We start from the raw sequence: 27,271 nt of genomic DNA on the forward strand, positions 1-27,271 counted from the left end.
CCCTCCAGCACACTGCAAAAAAACAGCAAAAAGGGTTGGACACTGCATGATGGAAATCCAGAGGTCTTTGTTGCTTATATTTGCAAATACATAGTTAAGCGCCAGGCCAGCGTACCTAATGCTACATAATAGCGTCCACTCTGGGTCATAATGGCATACTTTTTGTTCCACATGATAACACATACATAACTATATTTAAGTTGACAGCCAACTCAACTAGGAGGTACGCAAGAAACCTCCAAATAGCACTACAGGAACCAGCACACCTTCCCAATGCTTGTCCCATTCCTGCCTCTCAGAACAGCAATGCAAAATAGAGCTTTCTCATATCAACCTAATGGTTTTTCTCCTTCATACTTCATGGCAGCCTTAAGGGGCCTATCCATTACCCGACTTTGAACGATCTGACCAAAACCAGGAGGTCTTGGTCGCATTGTTCAGTCGGGTAATGGATAGCCGGCAAGGACCAGCGATGCGCGTGCACGCTGGGTCCTTGCCGACCCAGTCTATCTACTGAAGATGCCCGTGAACCTGACACCCGTCAGGTTTGGCATGTTCAGAGATGGGTCGGGCTCCTGCGCTGAATGACGTTCAGTGCGGGCACCACACCTGTGACCAGGTCGCCTAGTGGATAGGGGCCTTTACCCTTGAGATTACATCCCTTAGATTAGACAGTTTTTTTTTTTTTTTTTTTTCCCTCTAGGGACTGCCCACTCTGGGTATCTAGGTTCCCCCCTCCTCATTTTTGTCCAGCAAAATGCACCTCTGGTAGCCGCAGCTGAGGGGGGCAGCACCCTGGGGAGAAGTGGAGGCTTTATCTAATGGGTTCCTGTGGTGCCCGATATGGTTACTGATAGTGGCATATCTTTGAAGAGGGGGCTGGTGAGTGTCTGGTGGTTCCCCCACTACAGAGTCCACTAATTGCACCATTCCCTGCTGTTAGTACAGGAGCTGAGCTGGAGACTGCTCGCGGTGGGAGGAAGTCCCACTGATGCGGCCATCCCAGCTACCCAGTGGCTCCCAGAAGGAATTGTGCAGGGGACAGGAGGTTAAAATTGCGACACGCACCGGAACATAGTTACTGAGGCCTCCAGTTCACACATTAGCGGCTGTTGGTGCCTCACAAACAAGATGGATAAAGAGCCTTCTTCCCAAACAGCTTTGTGCTCATAAAGGGTATATTTGTTTTATGTTAGAATAGGGTCGTTTTTAAGTGTTTATTCTACAGTGGTTCTCCAACTTCAGGAGCTAGGAAGAAAACCTGCAAAAAAACATCTATCAAGGTTTTGCCCTACATGTGATATCTTTTTCTGCTAGCAAAAATGCTGAATTTTGTGATAATTGTCAGAAGGAATCTTCTCATGTGGCTAGTCAGTCTAAGCAATTGTAGCAGTTGATGGATTGGATGAGAATCTTTTGTTACTAAAGTTGAATTTTTACAGGCACAGGGTGCTAAGATTTAGGTCTCAAACTAGTTTGGACTTTGATCATGAATTGTTTTCACCAGTTTGTGTATAATGAGGAAAACGTGTCTAGTGAAGAATCTGCTGAAGTACATGATGATGGAACATTTAACTGATGTAGTGAGATATATATATATATATCTACATTTATTTTTGTTATTTAGTAAACTATCAATTATACTGATAAAGATTAAAAGTCAGAGAAGAACAGGATTTTCTATTTGGTGATAGCCAAGAAAACCAGCGATTTTACAGTGGAAGGGGTTATGAAAGAATTTGAGAGAGATTGGCAAAGTTTTGATAAGCGTTTGGGGAATGTCAGAGATTGGTAAAATGTATCCTATTTTTTTATTTTTTTTTAAAGATGAGCAGTTTTTGGCCTGTTGTACTATCCTTAAAGTTGATGCAGCAGTCGCTGAAGTTTTTTCTAAAACCACCATCCCTTTTGGAGGATGGAGCAGTCCTGAAAGACAGTATGGATAAGAGGGTTGAGAAATCTTTAAAGAAGTTTACATAACTCTGCGTCAGTATCCCTGAAATCTGGTGTTGCGGTAGCGTTGGTACCCAGAACTGAGATAATGGGCGGCTAATATGCACACTGCTTTAGAAGAAAAGTCCTATTCTTTACAGCAAATTATTAATATAAATCTGCAGAAAATTCTATCCTATCCAATGAAGCTTCAGTCTAGTGTTCACTCTAGCTCCAGCGGCAGGCAGGGTGCTGGAGCTAGAGAAGGCTTCGTCACTCTTGGGGGCGTGCCCAGCACTTGCGGACACGCCAGGCAGCCCCAAACTCTTCTGACAGGTAGAATAGATGCCGGGCGCATGCGCCCAGCGTCTATTCACCGGCGGTGACCGGGTCACCGCACATTTCACCTCCCGTCGGGACACTGCAACCCGTGGGTGAAGACTACACCCGTAGGCTGTGAGGGCAGGGTGCTTTTTGCCCCCTTGGGATTTAAATCTGGTTTTGAATGCATTAATGAAGACTCTGTTAGAACCATTACATCAAATTCTATTGACTTGGAAGGTGGTTTTCTTTTCGTTACAGCTATCACTTCAGCAAGTTGAGTGAGTGAACTTAAAGCATTATGGGCAGAAGAACCCTATTTGAATATGCAGATAAAGGTGTCAGGACAAATCCAAATTTCTTGCCAAAAGTGGTATCTTTTCATCTAAACCAAGAAATTATTTTACACTTCTTTTTTTTTTTTTTTTTTTTTTTTTTCTCTTCACATCCAAATAATGAGAAGGAAGAGACTACATATGTTAGATCTAGTGCAGTACATTTCTCTCTTTAGACAGTCAAATAGTAAAAAAATAGATGTTTAATCTATTTGTCCTGCATGCAGGTGTGGGGCTCCTACAAAACCAAACAATTGCAAGATGAAGAAAATGGGCATAAAGCTCCAGAAAGCTTGAAGGCACACTTGACCAGGGCAATGGTGGCCTCGTGGGCAAAGAGGGATGAAGTATCTAAGGATATTTGTGCAGCAGCTACCTGGTCATCTGTTCATACCTTTTTCAAGGCCTTATACTTTGGATATTGCAGAAGCACACTTCAGAAGCCATGTCCTCAAGGGGGCAGTGACTTGAATACATTTCAAGTATTTAAGCATCTTTATTGCTTTGGTCTATATTTCCCTCCTGTATGGTTATGCTTTGGTATATCTCAAGGGTAAGGCTGCCATGAAGTAGTGAAGGACTTCATGCCAAGGAGAGAAAAAGCTAATTATAACTTACCGATAATTTTGTTTCTTCTAAATTCTTCACGGCAGCCTAGAATTTCCCTCCCTTGTGTGTTTTCCCTAAATTTAGGAGACTTTTTTTTTTATTTTTTTTTTTTATTACCAGTTATTTATATAGCGCACACATATTCCGCAGTGCTTTCCAGAGACTATTTGGCTATTCACATCAGTCCCTGCCCCAAGCTGAGTTTACAATCTATATTCTCTACCACATGCTCCCACACATACACTAGGGTTCATTTTTTGTTAGGAGCCAATTAACCTACCAGTGTATTTTTGGAGTGTGTGAGGAAACTGGAATACCCGGAGGAAACCCACACAAGCACAGGGAGAATATACAAACTCCACACAGTTAGGGCCAAAGTGGGAATTGAACCCACCACCTCAGTGCTGTGAGGCAGTAATTGTAACAATTGCACTGTCTGTATAGCTCACTCAAGATATATGCACATGACCCTAGAGGAGGGAAAAAACTTACTGTCTAATCTAAGGGAAAGGGATGTAATCTCAAGTAAGACTGCCATGAAGTATTTTGAAGAAATGAAATTATCGGTAAGTTATAACTTAGCTTTTTTTTTTTTTTTTTTTAAATACATGTGCTTGTAAAGGGAGGGGTTTACTCTGGTCTACAGAAAACAAGTTTCCCTCCAGCGCACTGCAAAAAGCTTGAATACTACATGATAAATTCAGAGGTCTTTGTTGCATATATTTGCAAATACATGGTTAAGCGCTGGGACGCGTCAAGGCGCCTCTGTACTTTATAAGATGTGCCACGTGATTTAAAGTTTTTGCAAGAAAAAATAAAATGTTTGCTGCAAATATGTTTGCCAGCCTAAGCAATCTGTGCAAGTTCATCCTACAGAACACAACGCATTGTCGCATCTGCTATGCTGCACAGCTGATTGGCTGATGCGATGAACTAGGCCATGCTTAAATGCAGCATGAGACAAAACATCACACTGTCGCACACTGCACCATGCAGTATACGGACGGCGCAATGTATTCCATTGCGGCGTCCTGACGGCTAGGTACACAATCGTGTAGTGTATAGGTATGTGTGTATAATATTGATGAGGCTATAGTGAAATGATGCGTAGTCCCTAAAGTAGAGCTGGTCTTTTACTACCGCGTCTTCTAGATAGGCTCAGTATCCATTCTGGGCTCCCCTTAATCTATGTGGCAGCAACCATTAGACCCTCTAATAATGAAGTGATTGTACAGCATCATTTCTCACAACTTGGTGTCTAGAGCCCTTAAGTTATGATGAGTAGAATTGCTGCTTTAATAGATATTGTCATGTACCTTTTTTAAAATGGGCTATTTCTAGGTTAGTAAGTAATACATGCTAAGATTAATAGGCAAGAGGTACTAAGAGTACAATCTATAAGCTGTTCCAATTTGGGTGAAGGAGTCTGGTCACTGAAAGAACATCTACGTAAATGGCTGGATGTCTATCCATTTAGGCTCCCCTCATTATTGGTTCTATCCTCTACACACTGTCTGAGGGGCATGTCGTCCACACTGCTACTAATCTGATTTGAGGGGTCTATGGCTTATTTCCCCCCCCCCCAACCTTTGGTTTGCTCAAGTACAGCTCATTGTAATTGGATATGAGTAAAAAATCCACAGGTTTCACATGACATTTCCTTTTTTTTTTTTTTTTTTAAATACTCTATGGCAGCTTAAGATTTTCCCCAATGTTGCAATTTTAGAGTGCTTGGGAAGAGCTCTGATTTATACATACACCTATCTGGTACGGAGAGTTAACCATTGTAATTGGTGCCCTGGAGTATTTTGCAGAAAAGGAATAATTGGTGAGTGAGCTATACAGAGAGATCTATAACTTTTATACAGACTGTTCAACCTACCTCTATGGGGGGGCTATGCAAGTAGCCCTGAACTTTGTTCAGGCGCTAATGGATAGCTGTGATCGGGAACTCTTTTGACCAATTTATCCCCGTTTTCCAGCTTCTTTTTTTTTTCCCCATCCTATTTCTTTTCTTCTGAAAACATAGGTCAGGGAGCTTATAGCGGGTCTTATGTGTTCGCCATTTAAGTGGTGAGGAAAAACTGCGCTTATCGTGGATTATTTTTCGGGACATATCAGGTCCTGAAAACTATCCACGTAAGTGCTGGTGGCACTTCAGAGCTAATAGGATACGTTAGCCCTGCTAATTGGATACCCCCCTAAGTGTCTAAGCTTTTAGGTCTAGCTTAACTGGTTAATGGTCTCTTAATGTGAACATATCTTGTCCTCTTGACCTTGCTGTTTACATATGCAGCAACTTATGCAGTACACATTGTACACTCTGTTAAAATGTTGTAACACTGGAGAAAGTCAGAACTCTTTATTTTTCTATTGTCCAGCAGCATGTTGCCAAATGGCAACTGTGTTCTTGTTTCACAAGTACAGACTTCCTATGACTTGCATAATTGGCAGTGAATTAAGTTATGTAAACGCTTGGCGATGGGGTAATGTAGAAGCACTGCTATTTATTTCGGGTAAACTTGATGCAATGGTATTCCAAGTGTATTAAAACTATTTTACATTAGATGTCTGACTATGGAACAAGAATGTTAGATAACGTGGCTAAGCTGCAGACGTCTGTGCGCCTCCATCTGCCACTCTCCTTGGAAAGATGGTATGCTGTATCATGAGCACTTCACCACCACTTCTAGGTGCAAGCATGACCTCAAAATAGATGCCAGTAACTTTCAAGACTAATCTTTGGGGTCAATCTAATTAGGTGCTAGTTTTTCTCCTTCCTCCACTAGGGGACACTGGAGGCTTCAGACAGTGGGGTATAGATGTGTGCTAAGTGGAAGCTGGCACTCTAAATTTTTAAGTGACTAGCTCCTCCCCCTCTACCCCCCTACAAGGCCAGTCTTAGTTTGTGCCTGAGGGGAGCTGGTAGTGTTGTACACTTCTCCCATGGGTTTAGTATTTATTTTAATAGCGCTGCTGCACTGAAGAATAGAAGATTCAAGGTGATTCCTTCTAGACTCTTCCACTACAGACAGTTTTCAACTAGACCTTCTATCCCAATGGTCAGGATCCCATCTTTTTCTCCACCTGCGTGTGAAGTTATGTCCCAGAACTTGGATATTCCTACTCTGGTGGCTGAACTTGACGCTCCTCTTGGAGGGCAAGATATTTGGGATTGGACTCTCATGACCACGGACGAGTCTGTGAGGATGGGGGGGACTGTGATTCAGGAACATCACTTCCAGGGCATTTGAACCTCTCAGGAAGGGAGTCTGCCAATAAACTTCTTGGAATTTGGCCAGTGTTCTACGCTCTTCAGCTAGCACATCTCCTTTAGCGGGGCTGAGCAGTCCGAGTTCAGTCGGACTACGCCACGGCAGTGGCGTACATAAATCAGCAGGGTGGCACCCGGAGTCGGGCGGCAATGAAAGAAGTAAGCCGCATCCCGATATGGGCAGAAAAGTTCGCAGTGGCGATTTCAGCAATCTTCATACCAGGCGTCGACTTTTGGGAGGTAGATTATCTCAGCCGACAGGTCTTACACTCAGGAGAATGGGCGTTTCATCCCCAAGTGTTTTCATCAACTTGTCCTCCGGTGGGGTCTTCCACAAGTCAACTTCTTGTCGTCAAGACAAAATCTTCTATTACCTCGGTACTGCTTTCGGACAAGAGACCTCGAGGCAGTGGCAATGAACGCACTTCGACAACGTGGAAGTTCCGATTTGTCTACCTGTTCCCACCTTTTCCCCTTCTCCCTCCGGATTCTACAGTGCATCATACCGGAGAGGTGCAAGGTTCTCTTAGTGGCTCCAGATTGGCCTTGCAGAGCTTGGTATTCCATCATTCAACTTCTGCGGATCAACTATCTGTGGCCCCTACATCTGAGAAGATTTCTTAATACAGGGTCCTTTAGTCTATCCAGACTTAAAGCAGCTACGTTTGGTGGCATGGCTGTTGAAAGGGCCTTCTAAAACTTAAAGGGATCCCATGCAGGGTAATCCCTACTATGCTCAGAACCTGGTAAGAAGTTACTTCGAAACGTTACCACCATATTTGGAAGGTTTGTTTCAGGGGGTGAACGTAGTGTCTCCTCTTACAGAATTCAACCCAGCCAGATTTTTTTTTTTTTTTTTTTTTCTGCAAACAGGTGTTTCAGCCGGTCCGTGTTTGGGTTCTCTGAAAGTTCAGATTTCAACCGACTGTTTTCTTCCAAAAGAAGCTGGTATTTATACCGGAGGTGCAGACTTCTTTGCAGGGTATGATAAGGTTCCAACCACCAATTGTTCCTCCTATGGCTCCATGGGATTTGGATCTAGTCCTTTCCTTCTTATTGTCTTCTCTGTTCGCACCTTTTGGAGTCTATAAAGTTGATTCCTTTCGTACACTGTAACTCTTCTCGCACTGGCCTCAGCCTGGTGGATGTCAGAACTGGGAGCTCTATCCTATCGTCCTCCTATATGTGGCATTTAATGAAGATAGAGCGGACCTCCCGTATAAGAAAGGATTTTCTTCCTAAGGTGGTTTCGGCTTTCAACATCAACCAACCTATAATGGTACCGGTTCTTCCACAGGATTTACCTTCATCAAGGTCCTTGGATGTTGGGGCTCTTTGTGTCTATGTGGAGAGGACTGCAGCCATAAGTAGAACAAACACGATTTGTTTTGTAGGATGGTGCTAGTCATGGTTGGCTAGCTTCCAAACAGTCGCTGGTCAGCTGGATTCGTCGAACATCAGACAGGCGTATATGGCCTCATTTAGGGAGCCTCTGCCTTCTCTTAAACCCACTCGTTCAGTGGGTTACTCATGGGCGGCTGCTCGCAGGGTTTCCATGGAGTTACTTTGCCGGCTGACTACTTGGTCTTGCCGGCATGCAGGATTCGAAGCGCTCTCACGCCCGTGATGGCAGCTCTGGGACGTCCCCATTGTCTGAAGTCTCCAGTGTCCCCTAGTGGATAAAGGAGAAAACAGGATTTTGGTACTTACCGATCGCCTTTCTCCGATTCCATAGGGGACACTGGACGCCAACCCTGTGCTGTTCCTTCCCGCCAGGGTTGTGGTAATTTTTGTTATGACTGTTAGAACTGTTTCTCTTTTGTTATTTCAACCTTCTAAAATGTTCTATGTACTTGCTTCGCTGCCTCCTCTTCCATTTTTTTTTTTTTTTTTTCTCAGCTCCCTTTGGGTAGTTTCCTAAAGACTGGGTATAGAGGGGGAGTAGCTAGTCACACTTAAAATTGAAAGTGCTAGCTCCCACTTAGCACACGTCTATACCCCACTGTCTGAAGCCTCCAGTGTACCCTATGGAATTGGAGAAAGGGATTTATCAGTAAGTAACAAAATTCCTGTTTTCATGAAACTCGCACATTTTGCACAAGTGCTCACTCCTGAGAAACACACAATCCAATTACAAATGCCAACTACTTGCGGGTAAGGGGTGTGAACTTTGTATAGCATGTGATTTGCGAGAAAGGTATGAGTGGGGAAACCATCCTGGACCCCAACAAGTGACTATTTCATTAGCAGAATCATATAGAAGGCTGTTAGTGAGGGAATTATTGAATGTTTTTAAAATGTTTCAATTGGCTGATTTTAAAATTTCTTTTTTTTTTTTTTTAAATTCACAACTTTTTTTTTTTTTTTTGCCGTTTAATCTCAAACAAATATAATGAAAAATGCAAAAAAAAAGTAGAAAAGGTTTGTATTTAACTATTTTAAAAAAAAAATGGTAAATTAACTTTACATGTGGAAAAAAAAAAACTCTACACTTGGAGCTTAAACTAACAAAGTTGCTTTTGAGGATTTTTTTTATATTTTTTTAATTACCGTATATACTCGAGTATAAGTCGACCCGAATATAAGCCGTGGTACCTAATTTTACCCCAAAAAACTGGGAAAACTTACTGACTCGAGTATAAGCCTAGGGTGGGAAATGCAGCAACTAGTAGTGCCCCCAGTAGTAATCCCCCCCCCCCCCCTCCAGGGAGTGCCCTCAGAATTAATTCCCCTGGTAGTGCCCCCAGTAGTTCTAATAAAAAAAAAAAAACTTACCTGAAACCCGCTCCTGGTCCCGTCGCTGCTATCGGTTCCTCCGGCCGGTTTGCATTATGCAAGAGACGTCGTCATGACGTCTCTCCCGTTACCCACTGCGGGAGCCGGAAGATGGCTCCCGCAGTGGGAGCAGCAGCAGCCGATGAGGGTCTGACACTCATCGGCTGCTGATTACAACAAACACACAGCTGCTAGCTCCGGTGGCTGTGTGTTTGGCAGTGTGTAGTGCTGACCGAACTCCGTCCGGTCAGCGCTACACACGTGTTGCAGCTGTGTCACACACAGTCTGCACCGCGGCCTGCATGGTATGCTACTCAGCTGCGTACCATGTGGGAGAACCGGCATCACTCGAGTAAGTCAAGGGGGTGCTCTTTCAGCACAAAAAATGTGCTGAAAAACTCTGCTTATACTCGAGTATATACGGTACTATTCCAACTAAGCTAATTGAAAACTTCTAAATTCCTAATTATTAATTAGGGGCGTTGTCCTAGGGGCACTCTGCGTTGTCAAACATCGCATTTGGCATTGGATTGCAACTGCACTTCAGTGTGAGTTTGCTGTGAAAATGGCTCACATAAACCAACTCCCATCTAATTGGATTGACCCCTAAAGCTGGGTACAGACAGATATATTGGCCAGTCGATCGGCCAATATCTGGTGCCCGTCGGCCAGTGTGTAACAGTGATATGTCTATGAATGACGTCGTTCAGACATATCGCGTCGGCTGTGTTGCACAGCCAATGGACAGACATCTGTCCATCGGCAAGTGTGTGTGGGTGGCCTGCTGACCACCCGTGCAGCCGCAGAGAGGGGGACGGGACATGCCCCCACCTGCTCGACGGCCAGAGAGACCTGCGGCTGCCTGGAAGATGACCATCGCTCGGTGTGTATGAACAACCATCTACAGCAGTGGTCAGTGAACAGGGATAAATTACCCCATTTGGGGTAAAACTGAAATTCCTGGGGGTAATGGACATATGGCTCATTGCATGCCTGGCTGTCCATCCATTACCCCCAGGAATGGAGGTCACTGGCGTCGGGTGCACGTGGCATCAGTGACCTCCAGCCCAGCGCCGCAGGGAGGCTCTAAGCCGAACGCCTGCTGAGATGTTACCAGCGGGCGCCCGGCTCCTTCCCTGCAGCGCCACGTTAGCCAGAGGCTGGAGTTCTCTTCTGAACTTCAGCTTCCGGATCTCCATGCGCACTATGGGAGGGACGTCAGGACGTCTCCCCCATAGGTCTGAGGAGCAGGCGGACAGGACGGCGGCTGATGCGGGATAAAGGTTCGTGGGTTTTTTTTTTTTTTTTGTACAAGCGGCAATACAGGGGCATAACTATGGGGGCACTGCTATAGGACTTCCTTCCTTTCAAATCAAGGGGGTAACGTCAGCGTATCTAAATATATTTTGGGGTAAAAGGTAGTTACCTGACCCCTGATCTACAGAGATCTGCAGAACTTGAACTGCAAATATATCTGCTAGGTGTGACTCACCTTAAGGCTTCCAAGTATTTGTCTTGATGGTGGTGTAGAAGGGTTCTGCCTTAGGGTTGCTGGTACTGCAAGACAATCAAATATGCACAGTAGATTGTATTTTTTTTTTTTTTTAACTGACCATAATTGATAGAGATGTTTACAATATACTGCCATTGTGATGAGGCATGCTCCTGGTTAATGCTGGAAAGGTAGAGCTTATCTCCCGTTCGCACTAGGGACCTGGAGGGCAGAAGTACGGTTCTATGACCATAAAGGCCGTCTAAAAAAAAGTTGTCCCCTTGCAGGCTCTTTACGCTCGCCACAAGATTATATTCCCCCTCTATTTGCACATGGATGGTAGGGAATGACGTTGGACAGTAGCTGACGTTTGGGTCCTCTCCACAAAGGGAATCTAGACACTACCATGCTGGAAACCACTCATATTAACAAGGCCTTGACAATGCAATATTTAACATGCATATCCAAGTACAGCGCTTTTACAGCGTGTTACTGTCCACACCAGTCTGTAGGATTAGAGCCTACTTGGCCACAAAGTGAAGTACTTCCTGTGTGTGTGTGTGTGTGTGTATTTTAGTATAATGTATGTGTAAACTTAGAAATGCAAGTGGATTTCACCACACTTTATAGGTTTGTATTAGAGTTTTTATTTATTTAGGTTTTTTTTTCCCCCCCTTGTGTCCAATCTTAACCCAACTTCTCCCTTTCCTTCCAGGATAGCCTGGCCTCAACCATTGGCCTGCACAACTTTACTGGACAGCTGAATGATATTGCCTCTGGACCTATAAAGTACATCTCTGTGGAATATGGGTCAGAAGGTCACAGGAGGCATAAAGACAGTGGATATGAGGGATCCAGCATACAGGCCACTGAAGCAAGATCTCCAGGGTCTGGACTACTGTAAACCTGCTCGGCTTGACCTCTTGTTAGATATGCCTCCAGTATCTCATGAAGTACAGCTTCAGCATTCATGGAATAATAATGATCGGTCGCTTAATGTGTTTGTCAAAGAGGATGACAAACTTGTTTTTCACCGGCATCCGGTGGCACAAAGCACAGATGCCATTCGTGGCAAAACTGGTTACACGCGGGGCCTACATGTGTGGGAGTTAACATGGGTCATGAGACAGCGAGGGACTCATGCGGTTGTTGGTGTTGCAACTGGAGACGCACCCCTCCATTCTGTAGGATACACCACACTCATAGGAAGCAACGGGAAATCCTGGGGATGGGACTTGGGTAGGAACAAACTGTACCATGATGGTAAAAATCAACCAAGTAGAACATACCCTGTTTTTCTGGAGCCTGACGAAACCTTCATAGTGCCAGATTCTTTCCTGGTGGTTCTAGACATGGATGATGGTACTCTAAGTTTTATCGTGGATGGACAATATATGGGCACTGCCTTTAGAGGATTAAAGGGAAAGAAACTGTATCCTGTGGTCAGTGCAGTTTGGGGCCACTGCGAAATCCGAATGCGCTATTTAAATGGACTTGATCGTAAGTAACTCTTGCCCAAGATTAAAACTGCTTTGGTCTAAAAACTGTGTAAAAGTAATCATCATTTGACAGTGGGAGATATAAACTTTAACTTCTGTGGATAGACATTGAAATTGGTAAAGTTTATAGATGCAATCTGCTATTCTAGATTTATAATATAGCTTTCTTATATAAATTCTTTTTAGGGTGATTGCTTTGCATCAGATGTGGGAAATTCATAGCTCCCGTTGCATTATTCAATTGTGCTGCAGACTCCCATTTATGTTCGTACCCTCCTGAATGGCGAACAGAAACTTTCCAAAAGTCAGGCTTTTGGGTGCCCAAGCTCAAATTGCAATGTAGTTTGCAAAAGTTTAACCACTGTTATGCGGCTAATCCTAGTGAATTTGGGCTCGATAAGTAATGGGGACTTGCAGCCCATAGCTCAAACATTGAATATCGCCCATCTATTTAGATGGCAGCTGCGGTCGCAAGAAAATAACTGAATATTTCCCTAGTATGGCATGTATTAAAACCTGCAATTCCTTACAGAAATCGCAGCTCAATGGTAATCTTCAGTTTGGGGTTTTGTCTAGCTTGGTCCTGGAAAGGAAACTTTAAATAGAGACTTCAAACACTTATGTTTTTGGATGTATAGGAATTAGAGCACAAGTTTGTCATTAAACACAACATGCTGCATTTCCCATTTATACAAGACCACAGCTTTGTCTAATGACTGCCTTTATTTCCTGTCTTTCAGTCCGCTGGAAGGGACTGTTACAGGTCTTAGTGTGCAGAGCTATCCCCAGAGGAGTCTTTCACAAGACTCCTCCAATATGCCAGGGATGTAATTCGCAGGAATAGCAGCTACCGCTGTCCCTGTGCATTCAGTTTAGTACATAGCTGGCATATTTGTATTCAAAATAAAAATATCTGCCGCAGTTATTAATACATAGGCCCCATAGTGTGGCTGCACTTTGCCTAAAGTTAAATTTATTATGTAGATGCTCAACATATACTAGTGTCCCAACCTTGTCTGAGCCCAGGGTATGCCAGGTCTGAGTGTAAATCTGGTCATAATGGATCATAGGGTTAACAATATCCATTGAAGTATTTATCTTTTGTCTGCGTAACGGGAATAGGTTTACACACACTTTTGTAGTTCACATTCTCTGTTTATAGATCCCACCTGGGTTTAGGGCCCACCAGAAAAACATGCAGACTTTCAGGGCTAATGGCAAATGGTTTCAGATAATTGTCTACATACCAATGACACAAGAGCAATTAATAACGCATACATGATCTAGTTCTTGGAGGCCTCTGAATGCCAATGATCTTTACACAGAACACTCCAGTGCTTCAAAATGGGTGCAAACAGTGATAAAACAAAACCTAAGTATTAATTGACCTAGTATGTAGTATTGTAGTTCTGCCTTTGTTGACCACTTTTTTTTTTTTTTCTTTTTTCTTCTTCTAACCCATTAAAAATGTATTAAAACATTTTATTGGTGTACCACACCAGCCAGTGTCCATAGGCCCTTATTGTAAAATAATCTTAGCGCCATTAGCAATAGAGCCTCAGTGTCAATAGATAACCGGTTGTGCTGCCGCCCCCCACCCCCCAGTGTAATAGGTTCCCTATTGAGAGAGGATATTAAAATCCCCCCGATTGTTACTCAGGGCACTATTTGGCTTATCTTTGCAAGCATTGTTTGGTTCTGCATTCTGGGAAGCGGTTCCAGCAGTGATATTTGCGGTCACAGACCACTACATCACTGCCTGGGGGGGCTGGAGAGTTAGTGAAAATGTGCAGACTGGTTGCACGGGATGCATAAAACCCCTGCTGGCTTCAGTGATCTCATGTGACCCTCAGTTAAGAGGTAAGCGGGCCCTGCTCATATGTGTACAAACTGTAGTTTGAATTTAGGTGGCACAGATTGCATAATGTTGCCATGGGGAATCCCATTTTCAATAACATGAGAACAATTAAGTCTCTAATGAATGTAGCTCTATTAGAATGTTTTTGATGTACTGCCCTGAAATTTGTATCTTGTCAGACTTGTGTGATGTTTCCTTTTTAAGAATTTGCATATCAATGAGCAGATAATAGTGAGCAGTGGCCGTTCCTTGCTGTAACCTGTTGTCTACTGGCTGCACATTTTAATTAGTTAAGGAACAACAATTATTGTGGTGTCTTAACAAGCATCCGTCATAACTAGCATTGCTGTACTTGTAACCTTCTGCTTTCATTGCAGCGGAACCCCTGCCTCTCATGGACTTGTGTCGACGATCTGTTCGTCTTGCATTGGGAAAAGAGAGACTGAATGAAATTGAAGCGCTTCCACTACCAGCATCTCTTAAAGGCTACCTACTCTACCATTGACAAACTGTGCCGATTGCTTTTAGATGCTAGTCTGTGATGGACTAGTCTCCTTTTTAACCCAGCGCTATGCATCCCAAGGCTCCACTTTTTTTCCTTGATGCTTGCTGGTAGGAAGATGGTGATACAGTTCCTCACATGCATGCTTCCAACTACAAAATACCTCCAAGCTTTGATATATATATATTTTTTTTCTTGGGGTGGGGAGGGGAGCTTGCATCAATCGGGATTTTTCTATGAAGGATATCTGCAATGTTGTGTGTGTGACTTGTCAAGTGCGTCATGTTTAATGAGTTGTTCGACCAATTTTTAACTTCACTGTCTTTTCTGAAGATGAAGTAGACTTGTTTTCATATGCCCAAATGGGCCCTTCTGTATGTCAATCTACATTTTAAATGTGTCTTGTCCTTAACTGCAATTGTGCCTCAAACACTAAGATGTGGAGTGTTCACTCCTAGCTCCTGGTTTCCTCATGTGGCTGAAGGGTTGATAATGGTAACATGGCTTGTACAAACCTTTATTACGATGCTATTCTCTCCTGCTCAAATCTGAAACTCCAGGCTTCAGTTTTTTGGTCTCGCAGTTTGAAGGGTGGGTGTCTGTTCTATTTGGTAGAGGCTTTTTATTTGGGTAGAAAATGCTCTGTTAATAGGGTAGCCCTGACCCCCTCCCCCAATGGTTAAAATTGTGCCTGACCGTTCACAAGCTATGCTCTATAAGAAGAGGAAATCTAAACTGTGCTTTAGTCAAGTTTATTTTATTTTCTATTTTATTTTTTACTTTTGCTGCCTGTTGATCATGTCCTTTAGCTGCAGGAAGTTCTTTTATGCCTCTGGATATTAAAGTGCAATATGAAAGTATAGGAAGATTATCAATAAGCCTCCCTTTTGTACAAGCATAATGCTTTAACAGTTCAACCCTGATTATAGACTTGTTAATTCATCTTGCATGTAGGACTCTAATGTTAGGAGATTAAGGCTATGGATTGCACACCACTTTTGTTTTATGATTGAGCCCTAGAGTGGGTATAACCTGTTTTCATTACAGCCTGGGTAGCTGTAATATCGGACAGGGACACATTAGGTGGTATGATGTATGCGTGAGCACCTCTTACCCTCTCCCATACATCAGTCCACAGGTGCCTCTTACCATTCACTCTTACAGGCAATGTAGATCAAAACGAATGAAGAAAGCAATATATGCACAGGTACAATGACTTATGTGTGTGTTTTGTCATGTTTGTAGCTATGTGAATTCCTGTAAAGTGTTTCTGTCACCTGCACACAGTGGAAATAGTCTATGGGCTGAGATAATGTTCCTGAGATGGCAGCCTATCCATTCATCTAGGATCTATTGACATCACTCCCTCATAACTCAGTGATGTCACTAGTGCTCAGCCCACAGAATGGCTTCCTCTTCCTATAGGTGACGGCTACACTGTAAACACTGCTGCTGTAGGGTACTAAAAAAAAAATAATCTGACTAGATTTTAAAATAAATGCACAATGGTGCCAAGACTAAGAGGATGATGTACCACCATGGCTTGCCTATAAACTATTTTGTTTGCGGAGTGAGGACTCTTGCTTCTGTGCACATATAAGGGTTGTAGAAGACCTCTTGGGTCTTTCTGCCTTTTAATAGACTTTTTTTTTTTTTTTTTTTTCTGTGCAAGTAGTCTTCCACCGAACAACAAAGTGGCTTGGCGACTCTCCCTGCAGTCTACATATTGTTGCTTGTACAGTTTTAATCTCTTTATAATTCTGTAGATAATAAATTCTGTAATAAAGAAATAGTTTATTAAATATATACATGTGGTGGTGTGTGTATTTAGTTTCCCCCTCTATGATGGCTCTTGTGGTCCGAGGATTAGGACTTACACAGACACTGCAAATAGAGGTGTGGTGGGTTTTTAAATGTAAAATGCCATTAAACCCAAGACTTTAGTGAACACTACTGGGCAGATCACCATGCACTATATACCCATGCAACGTTTAATTTCCACCAGATACAAGTACACTGCAATATGCACTGGTTTCCGTCAAAACAGGTTAACCTATGCTTTGCTATACCACTGAAATCTTAACGACCCAATAGCATACTATAAACCTGAGTGCATCAATATTATTCCAGTCAGAGAATGGACCACATGGGACACTAACTGGTTTAGTAAGGCCATATGTGACCAGCTCTTTTGCTGACCACTGGCTGCTTTAACCTATAGGTACAGCTTAAGCTCAGCATGCAATTAGGTATTCAGCCTTGGCAAGCATTACCTATTTGGTAAAACAAGGGGTTGGTACCTTTTTTGACATGTAGTCATATTGACACTCAGAATTTCAACAACTGTTCATGTTGACATGCAATTTGTCCAGTTTGACAATGTCAACATGCACATGTCCACATTACGAACATAGCGTTTGGGTTGTGCTGCAGCCATGGTTAGGAAGTATTGACACCACCGGCATGCATGTGGTAGGTTTTTACATTTATTTATTAACAGTTTCTTATATAGCGCAGCATTTTCCATTGGTAATAACTCAGATACATATAGCTATATCTATCTCTATCTATCTCTCTATTATGAAGGCCCTGCTTGTAAGCTTAGGATAGGTGCTATATATTGCAATTTTGGTCCAGCCAGAATGGAGAGTTTCTTGGTGGGCTGCATGATCCAGTCACACAGGAATGTTGGCCAAATATCAGGAGGATGTGAAAGAGTGTGAGGTTGTGTGGTCTGTGAAAGGGGATGTAATTAGATATGGAAGCTATGAAGGTATGTGGGCGGTTCTGGAATCTGATAAGCTTGCCTGAAGAGGTGAGTTTTCAAGTAACGCTTGAACAATTGGAGACTAGAGGAAAGTCTTAATTGTGCATGGTAAGGCATTCCATAGAGTGGGTGCAGCCCGAAGAAAGTCCTGTAACCATGAGTGGGAGCAAGTAATGATTGGGAATGAGAGATGCAGATCTTCACTATGTTGACATGACAGCTATCCACTCTGAAACATTATGTGACTGTAAACAGGGTCGACTGTCTCGTGTCGACATCGTGCTCCCATAAATTACCAGGTTTTCATTCCAACCAGCCAGATTGGCAACATATGGTTTTTAAAGCTGGGCATACACTATACTATTTTCTGCCCGATATCTGTCAGTCTCCTTTTTAAAATGTTGCTCAAGAACCTCTAGCCTGACAAGCACAGGAAATAAGACTGACTAGGCAACAGTTGCATAGCTCTGCTTTTTGCGACTGGCTTCCCTTCAGCATAACCTTCTACCTATGTTCTAGAACTACAGCAGCTGGAGAGCTGTCTTTTGGCCCACCCTTGTTCTATAGTGTATAGTTACCTACTTACAATTGTAGGTAACTACATATTGACTAACCTATTCTCCCCCTAACCCTCCCTTAGGGGTGCCTAACCCTAATCCCCTCCCCACCTCCTAAACCTAAGTCCCCTGAGGGGTGCCTAACCCTAAATTACCATGGGGGTGCTGAACCCTAAACCTAACCCTCCCAAACCACAACCATCCCACCAAAAAGCTTAAATATTATTCTACCACAAGCTTAAACAAAAAATTATATAATTTCAGTGAAACTCATTGTTCACAATGTACATTTCACGTGCCCACTGAGCAGGGTTCTCCTTGAAACTTTGTTTAAAGACCTCCAAAAAGTATAGTTGCTCTGTATCCATAGACCTGCAGTGAGATGTCTGTATTGGAATGAGAGGGGAACGATCAACCAGCCAGTTCGTGGGACAGCTCCCCAATGGGATCTGATATATTTTTTTTTTTTTTTTAAATCACCAGCCCTACTGTTTGTATGAATTCACCCACCATACGATTTGGGAAAGCAGAATTGCCAGGGTCTGGGAGTTTCTGCTCTGTTATGAAAGCGTTCACTTTTCTATCTGGTAAAACAAAATGTGTGCCAAGCTACACTGATTACTGGTTGGGCAGCAGATAATGTCTCCAATAAAGCATCTTTTACACCCTATAGCCCAGACTCCAAACATTTAATTTTAGAGCCTGTATTGTGACTGACTTGTTTGGGGGGGGGATATCCTGAAAACGTTCTTTGTCAGTGTTGGTCCCTAAAATTGTAGTGTAGCTTTGAATTATGGGTTTGATGGTCAACCACTTCCTCCATAGCTAACCAGATAAGTGTTTAGCAATTTGTGGACTGTCAGCTTATGTGGCTCTAGAAGTGCAAGCTTGGCTGTCGGGGATTGCTGTAACTTGTATCTCAATGTCTGGAACACTGAAAAGTGTCTGGCGTTAATTTAGATTGAACGTGTATGGTGTTGATCCTCTCTCCTTTCTTGCAGCTTTGTAATTGTGTTATCCTCTGTACTCATGGAACCAGATTTCCTTCCAGTGCAATTTTCACATTGTCTCAAGACTTCTAATAGATTCCAAAAATGGAGTATTCACAGACAGACTATATCAAGGTAAAAGGGAAGTGTGTTTTTAGTTTCTAGTCTCAGCAAGTTAACCATATGTGGACTGTCTAGTGCATGTCGCCCCCCCCCCCCCCTTTTTCTATGGAATGTGAAGTTGGGCTATAAACTGCACTGAGGCAGCCTGTTCTCTGTGGGAGACTCGCATATAAGAGCTTGCTTAGACTAGACACCCAAACATGGTTCAGTTCCAGCTGTAGCGAATACTTAAAATAAATGAGGCAGGAGCTTACTGTGTTTATATGCTGGACCCTAGCAACCGTAAAATAAAGTCTCTGGGATAGGACACAGCTCTTGTAATCGTTAGTGAAGGATTGCATGCAGTATGATGTTCTCTCTCCCTCTGTGGATTAACGCTGGCTATGTGCTCAAGTGCTAAACCTGGGCAGAGGACCAGTCAGGGTTGTTCGCTTTTCTTTTGCTTTCCACATTCCTTCATTGTTAAAAAAAAAAATCTAGGCGTATAGGTGTTCATATACATGTTGTCTGGGTGCTGCCATGTTGGGCATACATTTGACACATGAGGGAAAAAAATAGGTGGCCTGAAAAGTTACTATAGTATATGCTATCGCTTGTCGCAGACCATCTATTTCTTAAGCTGCATACACTATTTTTTGGACAATTATCGTTAAACATTTTTGTTTAACGATAATCGTTAGAAAGTGAACGATTTTTTCAGAGTCAAGCGATGAACTATCGTTCATGTGCGTTCACGTTTGTAGTTCAGTCAGACTTGTCAACTGAATGATTTTCATTAAGGGAATATGCAAAAATCGTTTGTAGTTCAAAAAAATCGTTCATTACACTTTAAAAAATCTGACAGATAATCTGACAGAAAATCGTTCATAAAATAGGTTGTGTGTGTGTGTATATGCAGCTTATGTGTAGTCTTGATCTGCGAGAATGCAGACTGCATATAATTATGAGTAACACGTAGGTGTGCCGGACGGAGGCATCACTGTTGTCACACTAAGCTCTCTGGTAATTACTCACTAAATAAGATGCATTGACTTGAGTAAAGACTTTCAGTTTGCTTTCCTGTCAGTCCAGTATGATCATATATGTATTTTCCCTACAATACTAATTTCTGTGCTACCTATCACTTCTACCTGCCAGTACAGGTAGAGGTGTGAGAAATAACATTAAAGAATGCAGGTGCAAATAGTTTCTAAATTAGAGCTTTTAATAAATGTGAGACTATTCTATGTAAAGTTCTGCACACGTTACGTGCATTATTTAACAATAACTGTTACATGCTTGTGTAATGCAATAATTGACTTTATAATTGTGGGTCTGGATAAAACTTGTCGGTGAGAAGGTACTGTGCACTGAATGTTTATGGCAAGTGTAAATTACTAATTTTCCCCAAGCATTACATCATTTGAGCCAGAGAACAACAGAAGCTGATGCTGGATCATCTGGTAATTGTGCTACATTCTGTGCCCATTACCAGGGTTATTCGTTGATCTGAAGGCTCTAAGTATTATGCTACAGACTAACTGGTGTGATAAATCTGCAGCTTGCTCTGAGTGTCCAGTCCTGCTGTTTTCTTCAGAATACTATTACATTACAATTGATACTAGCCTAACCTGCATACAAACCCATGGCTTTCTTTGACTGCCTAATCCCACGTTCTTGAACAGAACTTTGGCCAGTAAACTAATCAATGTGAGCGGTTTTTCAGATATTTTTTTTTTTCTTTTTACTGCACTAAGCTACAAGTTAAGGTGCCAAATAGGTCTGTGCAAACAAAAAAAAAATCACGGTTTAGTGGATTAAAACCATATTATCCATGTATGTGCACAGGATGTTATGTGGCTTATGTTACATTTTGCATAGACTTTTAGCAATATTGATGTGTATTATAAACTGTCAATTCTTTCGTTACACTATTCTGCCTCCTTTTTTTTTAATTTTATTTTTTTTATGAAGTTTTGAAGTCACTTTTTTGGTTCCAGTTTTAATTTTGCAGCTATACCTCTTGTGATGTTTAAATGTCTCACTGAATGGCTGCATAAAGGTCTGCTTTGTACATAGAATAACATTGTTGTGCACTCTCTCAGAAGGCTGCCTATGGCAGGGATTCATGTTGGCATTCCCACAAAACTGGGCCTGCTGCCATTCTCAACCAAGGACCACTTGAAAGGCCAATATATGGCGTATAACATAATGCTATATTAGTGAATAGATACTACAAATATATATATTTTTTTCTTAGTGAGTTGCGTTTGCCACTCCGCTTAATGAATCCATACAATCCAACAGTCCTGAATGAGGCATGGGAGATGGGTGTGATTTGGGTGGATAAGGGATTTTGTGGGCAAGGGCATATTTTGTCACCAAATTACTTTTTACTAGGACATATGTGACTATAATGGATTGCAGACTTGTGTAGAATCCTAAACGCCCTTACCTGTTCCTTTTCCAGTCCTTCGAGCATGCATCACAAATCCTCTCTGGGGCAGCCTTGCTGAATGGAGGCCAGCTGCCTAGAACAGACTGACTAGCCAGTATGATAGGCTGGCAGCCCTCTACTGACAGTATAATATAGGTTTTGTATTACCTGAATTCATTCACTAATCCAGAGATTCCCAAACGCGGTCCTCAAGGCTCCCCAACAATTCAGGTTTTAGTGATATCCATGGATAAGCACAGGTGGTTAAATCAAATTGACTGAGGTATTAATTAAGTCACCTGTGTTCAACCATGAATATCACTAAAGCCTGGACTGTTGGGGAGCTTTGAGGACCGTGATTGGGAACCTCTGCACTAATCTATTGCTGTGTATGCGATCTACTTGAATGTAGAAATAACTGTCTGAAATAACTGCAGGTTTGCCAAACTGGACAAATTGTACAGTCTGAGATTCTGGGATGTTTTGTTCAACAGGAAGAAAAACATTTTGAAAAAAAAATGCCCCCTTGTTTGTTTGGTTGCAAAGCTTATCTATTTTGCAAGAATGCTCTATTTAGACATCTTGGCCACAAGTCCTCAGACTGTAGTCATTGCCTGACCCTAGCTGTATGCCAGCATTAGAGCTGGAATGGTTGCTGGGATAAGTCTAGAATTTCATGGATTAATCTTGTATGTGTGACTCCACAGAGCCCTGCTCATCAAACATATTACAGCAAGCAGTCAGCCAGTTGTTCCGGTCTATATATCTGCCAAAGATTTAAAACCTTTTAATACCTCAGTTTGGTCTATTCACAATATGCTGCTAAAAAATGTATGTGTGGAGCTTTTCCTTGAACAGTTGGCTTTTTATAAAGGGTGACCTCCCTTCCACCCAACCTGTAATGGGGAAACCTGAATCCTTTCTCACCATGCACCCTGCTCCATGATCTCCATTTCACAAATTGTGGGTGGTTTCTGGCATAACTGAGAGCTTAGTTTGTTACAAAAGTTAGTGTTTGTTGAACAAATACTCCAGTACATATTAACAGATTCCCTGTCACGCTAAAAGTTAATGCAGTTGCCAAATGGAGCTTGCTTAAACATTTCAAACCTCTGTCCCAATGTGAACAGACTGTCGCACAAGTCAACGCGATTCTTAGGAGGAATGTGCCCGGGGTGAATGGAAGCTGTGCACACTGAAACCATGTGTCTGGCAATCCAATGGTGTTTTGAGTTAGAGGGAGGTGTGGGCTGCCTAACTTATACTGGCTTTTTGGTGTGGTTTTTTTTTTTTTTTTTTTCGTTGTAAATGTGTATACAATAAGGACTCTTGGGTTCAGAAATAGCAAAGAAAAACTATCTAGTCTTCCATTTAAATACAATGTACCTGACTGGGTCAGTGACTAAGATAAACATTGATGGAGTAGTGGTTAGCATTACTGCATCACTGCGGTCATTAGTTATATTTCTGTGTGACGTTTGTATGTTCTCCCCATGTGTGTGGGTCTCCTCCTGGTGCCCTGATTTGCTAACATAGTGCAAAATCATTGGTAGGTTTTTGGCTTGTGACAGAAGAAAAAATTAAACCTAGCGTGTATATGTGATGGGGAATATAGATTGTAAGCTCTGAGGCTGGTAGTGATGTGACTGGCCTGAAATATTCTTTATGAAGAGCAGCATAATAGGTGTGCACTATATAAGTAATGGTTCCTAGATTAATCTTGCTTATGTTGGATGTCACTGCCAAGTAAACAACAATCGCTAATAAGTAATAAACGAAAACTGAGCTTTCCACACCGAATGTGTTATGGTAAACCGTTTACAAGTTATACTTTTATTCTTTGCATGCGCTTAGTGAACTTTCCTTTTTATAGCCTAAAATGTAACTGAAGTTTGTTTCCCTGTATAAATGTTTTTGTGGTAAAGTACTTTAGGCATCGTTGTCTCGTTTCGTAGATCAGCATAGGCAAACGCAGGGGGGGGTTCCGTCTGCCTGGAAACCCCCCTCCCCAGCCCAAACCATGACCACAATAGAAATAGAATATAATAGAATTTTACTAGTGCTGTTATGTTCAGGCTCCCATACATCAGCAATCGATTGCAAATTACAGAAATGCCACAATCAATTGTGTATAAATATCTGCAATGTATGGGCTTCCGAGATCGCAGGTTGTAACCAAAACGTTATTGGAATTGTTAAATCAGATTGTCCAACATGTTGGATTTCACAGATCGCTTGGGGCTGTAAATTGCTAGTGTATGGACATGATCAGCAGATTTGCAGACAGTTACCAGTAAAATGATGGGCCTTTCAAGATTGGCAAATCTGTGTTTGCTGCAATCGTTCTGCAAATCACAGAAAAAGATCTGTAATGTATGGGCACAGATTGCTAGATTGGGAAATCCTAGGATCGGGCAATAAATCTTCAAATTGTTCAATTATGGTTTTCAGATTGCTGATGTATGGGGGCCTTGAGAATAAAGACCCCCCACCTACATTACATTACAGGGGCTGATCTATTAGTTTTTTTTTTAACACCAAAAAAAAAAAATTGTTTCCAAATGTTCCTAATAAACTATAGGTCACCGTTGCACACTATTTTTTATTTTGCTAAACAATGTATGACAGTGATGGGCAAATGCAACGGACTTTGCAACATGCAGGCATCCTAGAACTCCTCTGAGCTGCTAGCACTCCCGGCTGCCCCAGCACAGACCAATGGCCACACACTGCTGCCCTAATAATAGGTAATGCTGCCAATTGGTAGCAGAGCAGACAATGCACTGCTGCATATATGTATGCTGGCAGTGGCAACTGGCTTTATACCATGCAAAGTATACTACCAGGTGTGAGTTTAAATTGCAGTAAATCACATCATACATATAGTATATAAGTACATGTAAAGATGAGGGGAGTTATGTTCTGGGAAGGATGTTTTTTGGGGTTGAAATTTGTGTGAGGAGCCGGCTGTGTGCTTGGCAAGGAGGTGCGTGGGAGGTGGAGCTGGCTGAGCGTTCACCCCTGAGGTGGAGAGGGAGGTCATGCTCACCCAATAGAGAAGGTGTTTGGTTTGGGGTTGATCACTCTGCTTACCCCTTTTTCCCCTGGATTTGCCACGGTGAGTGTCAGGATTTGAAGTTCCCTCCGTCATATGCTGCCTCTACTAGTATATCTGTAGTGCAGGTGCTCGCTAGGTAATAACTTTGAAGGGGCCACATCATTTGGATGAGGATACTCTCCTCTTTCAAGTAAGGATGCTGCTTAATTTCTTACAGGCAGGATGGGAGGGACCAGGAGATGATTTTTTTTCAGTGCAGGTGTGTTTTCTCTAGATCACTACAGTATAACTGCAGTCTTTATACCATTTGGGACTCCTGCTTTCAAACATGAGTTTGTGGGTTTGAGCATTTGTGTTTTGCCTTGAATGGGTGGGGCTTAAAACTGTGCATAGGGGGTTAAAAAGATATGCAGTGATGCAATATAGACTACAGTCAATAGTGGAAAATGGAATTCAAGCGCCTGCCAATTATCACAGCTGTTTTGCTGCAATTCCAAGTGATTTTCTATATCCTGTGATAAAGATGTGTATTCCATTTAGGCTTTGTGGCATTTTCTGCATTGACTGTGACCATAGGGATATTATAAATATATTATAAACTTCTATATTTTTAGAAATGCATATTAAATATATGGGTAGTTATTCTACACTGACTGTGCTATAGATTTGCTTGTCTACTCTCCCAGAATCGTCGGGAGGCTACCAAATTTCTGGGAGTTCTCTCTCCAGGCTCCTGCTTCTCTTTTGTGTGATGTGGGTGAGTATGGTCCATTGTGAAGCAAGTCCCTTCATCATATCCTTCTACCATTGTCGCTTGGAGAAGTATGTCTGTAGATTTCCTTTAATAAGCACAAGCTACATGTTTCTCACTCTGTAATCGGCAGGTGCAAAGTCCGTCTTGTAAAAGTATAGGGACCCGATCCAATTTCTGGCACCTAAGAGGTGCTGGTCATTTCAACTCAAAGCAGGGAACACCCCAGTCTATAACGCATTAATGGTATTGTTAAGTCAGTCACCTCTTTTCAGACCTGCCTTCCACAGGAATGAAGACATGACAAGCAGGCATTTGTTAAATAAATGTTCTCATTCCCTTTTCTGCAAGAAGCATATGCCCTCTCCTAAATAGGTCAGGCTGGTAGCATGCTGGACAACTTGTTGTGCTCAGCTCATTTACATTCATTAAGCATAAGTTTCTAGTGTGACGCATCACCTAATTTACTGTATTTGCATATGGCTGTGGGCAGAGCTGGATTAAGGTTTTTTTTTTTTGGGGGGGGGGGGGGGTGCACAGCACTTATGACTGTGGGGCCCTAAAGAGCATTATTTGGGGTACACAGATCGGGTGGCAGGGTGCACATGAAAAACGGGGAATGACCGCACATCACTCCCCCATTTCATGTCACGGGGGAGGGAGGTTGTAACCTGCCTTGAACAGCAGGTGAGTGTGTTCCCTCCTGGATTGCAGACCTGCCGTGGGGGGATATGTGTACATACATACATACATACATATATATATATATATATATATATTAGAGTTGGGTGCTGACCCCCCCATGTTTTTGTTTTGGAACTGGGTTTAAAAAAATAAAAATTGTGTGTAAAAATAGTTAAAACATGTAATTTTATGCAATTCAAAACCTGAAATTCGGATTTAAAATTCTGAACCACAGGAAGATCATAATCACGAATTGGACCTGTCTAGATTAATGAAATTCGGGTAGATTCAGATTTCTGGAGAACAAAACAGCATACCACAAGCATATATTAGTATACATTGTTGTACACCTATATAGTAACACAAATGCACACATATATACTAGCGTTCCCGCAAGGCTGTTTCAGCGGGACGCTGCGCCCTGCCCTGTTTCTAAAGGACAGAAAGCACCCTGCCCTCTGGTGAAACAGCCTGCGGGTTCTGTCCCATCCCGCGGTCTGCAGTGTTCCGTAGGTTGGGAAAACGGCGGTGCTGCGGTCACCGCCAGTGAATGGACACCGGGTGCATGCACCTGGCATCCATTCACAGTGACCGCAGTGCTTGGGCAATGTCTGTAAGGGCTGAGCACGCCCCCAAGTGTGACAAAAGGGATGTCATAAAGACATGCCCCCTTTTAATTGGTCCCGCCCTTTTTTGGGCACGTGCCTCCGGCGTGCACAGAAGTGCCCTTTATCTAGGTCCGGCGCTCTGCCTTTCGCTGAACCTAGAATGAACACTATATACAGTCACATACTTATACACATACATAGTCAGTCTCGCACATACTGACAGACCTTATGTTGTAGTGCCTCCCCCTCACCTTATAAGCTGGGTCATCCTTATTCCTCAGTCTTGTCCCAATGCTTGTAGCTCCTCCTCCCCTACTTTCTCCTGTGTTGCTCTGGCAGTGACTGTATGGGATATTAGGAGGGTATGGGAAAAGGAGCCATTGCACAGGAGTGTAAATAATAAGTGTAATAATAATGAAAAAGGTTTAGGATAAGCAGGGGGTGCTCTCTGAAGTTATGTATAGTAGAAACAAAGAAAGAAAAAGGGACTTCATACATGAGGCACACCCCAGACAAAGAGTATAGAAGAATATGGTGTAAATTGCTGAATGAGTGAAATAAAACAAATACGTTTATTAAATAATTCTAAAAATAGAAAACTAACACTAAACCAAAACACAAAATATCAATTGACGTATAACTACATAGCAAAATGACGAAAACAGTTATCAAATGGTTCAGAGTTGGTGACACTGTAAGTCTACTACCATTGGTATGTAGA

General features: G+C 42.4%; 1 protein-coding gene across 1 annotated transcript in view; it reads left to right on the forward strand.

Moving 5' to 3' along the window:
• The window catches only part of SPSB1 (splA/ryanodine receptor domain and SOCS box containing 1), a 32,238-nt gene extending 15,835 nt beyond the window's left edge, over window positions 1–16,403 (forward strand). Inside the window, exons 2-3 of the mRNA XM_088468231.1 lie at window positions 11,454–12,238; window positions 14,473–16,403. Coding sequence (XP_088324357.1) covers window positions 11,545–12,238; window positions 14,473–14,600 — 822 coding nt within the window. The 5' untranslated portion in view covers window positions 11,454–11,544 and the 3' untranslated portion in view covers window positions 14,601–16,403. The remainder of the gene's footprint in view (window positions 1–11,453; window positions 12,239–14,472) is intronic.
• The last annotated feature ends 10,868 nt before the right edge of the window (window positions 16,404–27,271 follow it).

Source organism: Taudactylus pleione, unplaced genomic scaffold (genome assembly GCF_031769625.1).
Source record: "Taudactylus pleione unplaced genomic scaffold, aTauple2 ptg000082l, whole genome shotgun sequence".
Lineage (NCBI taxonomy): Eukaryota > Metazoa > Chordata > Amphibia > Anura > Myobatrachidae > Taudactylus > Taudactylus pleione.